We start from the raw sequence: 6000 nt of genomic DNA, 5'->3' as shown, positions 1-6000 counted from the left end.
ACGCATACAGCGTGCATAACGAGTAGGGCATACAAAGTGCATGCCAACCTGGCCTCGGTGATCGCCCAAGGCAGGTTCCACATCTGCCACGTCTGGCCCATTTCCATGTCGCTTCATGCCCTCAAGGCACAGCGCCTGGTACGTCGTGCGAAATTCCCCTGGATCCTCTACTTCCAAGCGACCTCCTGGGACATGACCGAGAAAACCTACAGCCCGTCGATGATTTCGCAACATACAGAGGCCACATTGAGACTGGAAAGGCATCATCGCGAGCGTGTTTGCGCAGCTGTTCCTGAGGCCACCCACGGGTAGCTCTCAAGCTGTGCCTACGGTCAAGGAGAGTCGAGGACGCAATCGCTGCACTTGATCCGTGTTCGACATCAAGGGACTTCCAATTACCCATAGACTCCGAGTCCCAAGGCTTGAGCCCTAGCAATGCTTTCTCCGCTGCAGATTCCCCGACCCAGCCAAATTCGGAATGCCTGAATCAATTATGGTATATTACACGCTGGAGGACACCATATCCAGAACCAAAACGGCCGTCCAGCAGCCTTCTCAGGCGATTTGCATGTCCGGAAAGTCAATCTCCTCGCCGTCATCTCCCACGCCCACAAAGACTGCCGCGAGCTCCCCCTGGTTGAGGTCGTCCAGCATCGCGCCCATGACATCCTCTGCGACCAGGTGCTCGTGCGGGTCCTGGTCCATGCCAACGGTGATGTCCTCGTCCTCCTCGGTGTCAGCCCATGAGTCCGAGTCGTCGTCGTCCGTATCACTGTCCTCGGCCTTGTACCTCTTGCGGGAATGCACCCTCGACCCAGCAAAGTCGTCCCATAGGGCCGTCTCGCCCTCGTCTCGTTTTACGATGTCGTACTGCATGATTGTATGGTCTTGGTAGTTGAGGATCAGCCTCCACCTCCTCGGCGGCTCTGGTTCAATAGAACGCGTGCCTCCCTTCCCCACTCGCCGCCGCCGCCTCAGTTCGAGTCCTCGCGAGCGGGGCTCAGGCATCGGCGAGACTGCTATACCTAACAAGCAGACGTACGGGCGTTCAGAAGTCTCCTCTTCGTACTGGAAAGGTAAGACGGCGTCAACGCGGAACGCACGCCCGGGCGCGTTCTCCGCTTGCGGCGGCTTCGGCCTCGTGAGCGTGAGGAGTGCAACGCGTCCGCACATTGAACCCATGATCACAAGGTGAAGCTCCGGAATGGTGAGGAGCATGCTGCACCTCTTTCCAAGCCCCATGTCCCATGGGGCCTCAGCACTGTTCGTGTTCACGTTGTCCAGCACACTGTGATTAGATATTAGTGCCAGGCACATCAAGAAGGATCAATGCCAGGAAGACACGTGGCATCACGACACTTACTGATGGCAAACAACACCAGTGTCTGTCTCGCCAAGGGCGAGCATCTCCACATCTTCCTCGTTGAACCGCAGGAAACTTATGTCTCGCAGCAGGTCTTCCCCATCCCACTGCTGAGCGTTCTGCCGGAACTGACTGATGTTGAGGGGCACACGCAGATCGTGTGCTCGCCTCGCCGCACCCCTGATTCCCGCAAACTCAACCACTGACCGGGGCGTCGCGAGGTCGGTGAAGTGGTTCCCCGAGAAGGGCACTATTGTCATGGCCAACCGCACAGGACCTTGGCTGTCGAGATCAATGCCGTCGTTGGGGTCGTAGACCGGATGCCATATCTTATCCGAGAGATGCGGCGATAAAGTGGCTGTTTCCTCGAAATCAACTAGGGAAAAGGTATCCCTGGCGATACCGTCGGTGTCCTCGCTATAATCCTCAGACTCAAACGCGGCGATACGGTGTTTATGCCTCCTTGAGGCAGCGTCGTACCGTACCTCCGACATGCATCTGGATATGTCCCGCCAAGGACCACGGGAGGTTTTTGCTCGATGGACGCACTTGTCTGGGTGCAGACCCACAGCTGCGTGAACCGTGTCGGTTGGTAGCAACTGCGCATCCATGACAGGTAGCACGTTCCAGCCGCGAACAAACCTATACCGTCTTCCGCCCGGGAACTGAACGTTGTGGGGAGGGATCCTGATAGGTTTCCGAGCGATCTGCCATATATCGGCAACGTAAAGATAGCCATTGATGTCGATGGCAGCAATCCGGCTGCCATTTCCGTCGGCATCGTCGCATATTGCAATGCTTGGCATGTTGGATGCATCCACGCCAAAGGACAGGACGATCCGCCATGTCCGCTGCCGTGCTTGCAACCTTTGTTGCAGCATGTCGATTTGTTCTGCGGCTTCTTCCACTGTCGCCTGGGCTTGTCCGACATTGGCTTGCCTGTTTGCCCTGGTTCTCCTAGAGATAGGCTCGTCCATCCTGTCAGCAAGAACACTGGGCTTAGTTTGCGGCAGTTGCATTATGACACGGCCCTTTTCGCCCTGCGACGGTGCGCCACTGGTGTCCCTGTCACTTTTAGTTCTATCTCTGTCGCCAACGTCCTTGGGACGAACATCGACGCTGTCCGTCGATGCTCCGCTGGCAGCCTCACTGTCGCCGTTCAGGGCGAACGCGAACACGGTCACCTCATGCCCGTTTGAAGAGACCGCTATTAAGCGAGACTTCTTGTGGACTGCCAGGCCCCATGCTGATTCGCCGACGTTGTCTGCGAAGAAGTGCCTTGGGTGTGATTGCCGTGGTATTCTGTCTGCCTGCTGTCCGCGGCCTTTCGTCTGATCCCGGTCTTTGCTCGTGCGCTTGTTTCTCTGAATGTATTCCGCGATGGCCGCTGTATACCAAGCCTCAACATCGCCATTGTCCCTGCAGACCACGAGGATCTCCTGATCACCCAACTCGCCCACGACCATGTGGTTCATCGCGTTCGGGCAGCTAGGGTTGATGGCAGCGGAGACGCATTTGGACATATTAGTCTTGCTGTTTCTTGGGTCGAGTATCGCTTCTGGCTCCCCCAGCGCTACCCTGATACCACGACCGAGGCGGTAAACGTGCACAAAACCCATGTATGCCACGAAATATAAGTCATAATGCTGAGAAAGTGCGGTCAGGTTCATGCGTGCTCTTGCAACCCGAGGAAAGTCCTCCCACTGGCCAGAGAAGTCCTGAGCGAGCGGCTCATTTTCATGATCGTGGAGCATTTCCGAGATGTCTTCCCTGCACCCGACGCCGAACCGATCCTCTGCTTTTTGCGAGCCGCGGTACTTCACCGTGTACCCTGGGACGAAGCCCCTGCCGGAGGCGCCCGGCTGAGTATTGGCAGCCCGCATCGTGTCGCAAAGGCCTGAGTGATGACATGTGGTTATGGTTCGATACGAAAGTCGGTGGTCAGACTGGGCGGCAAGAGAGTTAGCGAGACAACAGATAAGACCTGAGTGCTTTCTAGTGCGGGACAAGGCCGAATTGGGCACGAACAGGGCGGAAAGAGCCACACAGAAGCTCTCGGTAGGGGAAGATACCAGGGACACAAGCATCCATGAGGTAGACTAGTGGAGAACGACAAAATGAATTACGTTGGGCAAATATATCAGGCAGGAAAGTGAGCAGCAAAGGCTCCAAGTCAGGCAAGAACAGATTCGTCCTCTAGGCCAGGCCAGTTTACTCACCTCCTTTCGCCATCTGCTAGCTGTCCCGCAGTTTGTCTCCCAAGATCGCCTGGTGGTCGGATCCTTCACGAAACATGTCTCCGTTGGGCGAACAGCAACATGAGCTTGGCTCACATGTCACGCCGGAAGGCTTTTATCCGTTTGCGCACGCTATGCCAGGCAAGGCTGCTGGGTGGACATGCAAGACGGTCGCAAGGACGTGAACGGATCAGGCTTCCTGTCTGATAGAAAACAAAAAAGTATGTTGTATCACTTCAAGAACTGTATGAAATGGAGAAGACGGATGAGTGTGACAAGGTTGGAGTTGAGGGCCCGTTTGTCCCCTCTGGGGGAGGGGAGCTTTATCACGAGAAGACCCCCACTAATAACGACACCGCACTAGATCCCTGTCGTTGCGGGTCGAGTCCAAAGCTATTGTCTCCAATCCCGGACCGGTGGACAATTGCCATCTCATGGCATGACACGACAGGGCTGAACGCAGCACCACAAGGCTCTAAGCTACGCCCGGTGTATTTATCCCTGGTTCAATTCTCTACCGTCTAACCCCGTGAATGACCGGCTAATCATGGGTATTTCCATAATTCTCTGCATCCTTTTCCACAGGATACGACTTCCTATACATGCATTTCCCCAGTACCCAAATAAACAAACCCAACGCCTTGCAAAACATAAAGTCATGCTGACAGGATGGCGATTTCCGGGAAAGCTCGACTTACCAATGCATAGCCGTAGCAACAAGTGATATACATGCCCTGCCCTGCCCGGCTTCATTCATGGCCCATTCTCATCGCTGGCAGGTGTTGATGTCAACATCAAAGCATCAAGGCCAATGGCCCTGATGAGCAGCTGAGCAGATCAACCCCTCCTCTCGACCACCGGCCGCAGTGAATCCCAGCACCTCGCGGGCACACTAGGCCCGCATGAGCTCTGTCATATCCCGCATCCGGTAATCCAGCACCGGCGTCACCCAGTCGTCCTCGACGAGCGAGTACGTCTCCTTCTTGTCGTCCTTTGGCTTGCGCGGGTTGATGGCCCAGTAGCCAAAGTCGGCGTTGATCTCCTTGAGGTAGCGCAGCAGGTTGCCCCAGTAGTTGGCGTCGCCCTGGCCCGGGTGTTGCGGCGCGCCAAACTCGCCGATCCAGACGGGCGCGACATCGTCGTCGACCAGGTACGCCCAGTTCGCCTGCATGGCCCTCACGAACGACGGGTATGCCCGTTTCGAGAAGCGGCCCTCCATGCTGCCCCACCCGGACCAAGCGTACACGTGCGCGCTGTACACCACCCTTTCGGCAACGTCGAGCTTGACGGGCCGCGCGCGCGCCCCGGACAGGTCGTTGCCCGACTCGGTGCCGCCCACGATTATCAGCCAGTCCGACTTCATCTTCAGCAGCCTGTTGCCCGCCAGCTCGGCCGCCGTCGCCCACCGGTCCCACGACATGGTGCCCCAGACACCGCGCACCTCGTTCCGCAGGTCGGCACCGATCACGTAAGGGTCGTCCAGGAAGCGCGCCATCACCGCCTCCCAGTGCTCTATCCACTCCTCCTCAGTCTGCTTGATCCGGCACAGCGGGCCGAGGTGGTCGTTGGCCCAGCCCGCGTCGCACGGGTCGGCCCCGCAGCACCAGGTGGCGTGAGTGATGTGGTTATTGATTATGACGGCGATGCCCTCGTCGGTCAGGGCGCGCACGCACGCGTCGAATATGTCCATGGCGCGCAGGCCGACCAGGTCCGGGTTCGCCGTCAGCAGGTGGGGCAAGATGAGGGGGTTACGGATCACCAGCTCGTCGGCGTAGGGCATGCGCACGCTGTTGAAGCCAAGCTTACGTATTGTCTTTGCGATGACGGAGCGGTGCTGGACGTCGAGGCCGCCGGGGATGAAGAGCTCGTCGGAGGCGCCATACCAGTTGACGCTGGCGAGCTGGAAGCGGCGGCCGTTGGTGTCGACGATGTCACGGCCCCTCGTTCGGAGGGGCAGCGAGTATGTTGTAATGCTCGTCTCGGGCGCGGGCGGCAGGAGGGGTTGCTGTGCGAAGAGGCGGGCGCCCGTGTCGGGTATCCAGGGCTCGTTGGAGGATGCTTCCGCTTTCCAGAGGAAGTGGAAGAAGCCCCCGAGCAGGAGGACGGCGAGGAGGAGGAACATTCGGGAGGGTTTGGCTTCGAAACACCCTGCTGACCTCATCGAGCTGGATTGGCCGGGTTCACGATTAGATACGGTTCCTATGGGTGAGCCCGTGCCCGACGGGCTGTGGAGTCTCGTCTTGGGAGAGACGAGATCTTGGAGTCTTGGGGGTCTTAAGAAGTGGGCGTATGTGCCATGTCTCTGTCCGGGGGCAGCTTACGGCGGCGGTAGCAGTCCTGACCCTCGGCCTTATACTACTGAGCAGCACGGCTGGCCGGGGAGCGGGTGAGGCGGAAGAG

General features: G+C 58.0%; 2 protein-coding genes across 2 annotated transcripts; both read right to left on the bottom strand.

Moving 5' to 3' along the window:
* Positions 1-555: 555 nt before the first annotated feature.
* On the bottom strand, positions 556-3246 carry INS49_010373 (uncharacterized protein; the record flags this gene model as incomplete). The annotated part of the gene is made up of 3 exons (XM_043171099.1): positions 556-1288; positions 1364-1861; positions 1913-3246. 3 exons carry the CDS (start codon positions 3244-3246, stop codon positions 556-558), a joined length of 2565 nt encoding a protein of 854 aa, XP_043025664.1.
* A 1246-nt stretch (positions 3247-4492) lies between these two features.
* On the bottom strand, positions 4493-5722 carry INS49_010372 (uncharacterized protein; the record flags this gene model as incomplete). Its single annotated transcript, XM_043171098.1, has 1 exon — positions 4493-5722. One exon carries the CDS (start codon positions 5720-5722, stop codon positions 4493-4495), a length of 1230 nt encoding a protein of 409 aa, XP_043025663.1.
* Between the last annotated feature and the right edge of the window lie 278 nt (positions 5723-6000).

This window comes from Diaporthe citri, assembly GCF_014595645.1.
Source record: "Diaporthe citri strain NFHF-8-4 chromosome Unknown scaffold_4, whole genome shotgun sequence".
NCBI lineage: Eukaryota > Fungi > Ascomycota > Sordariomycetes > Diaporthales > Diaporthaceae > Diaporthe > Diaporthe citri.
Note: the sequence above shows the minus strand (reverse complement) of the source record. Positions and strands in the feature narration are given on the sequence as shown.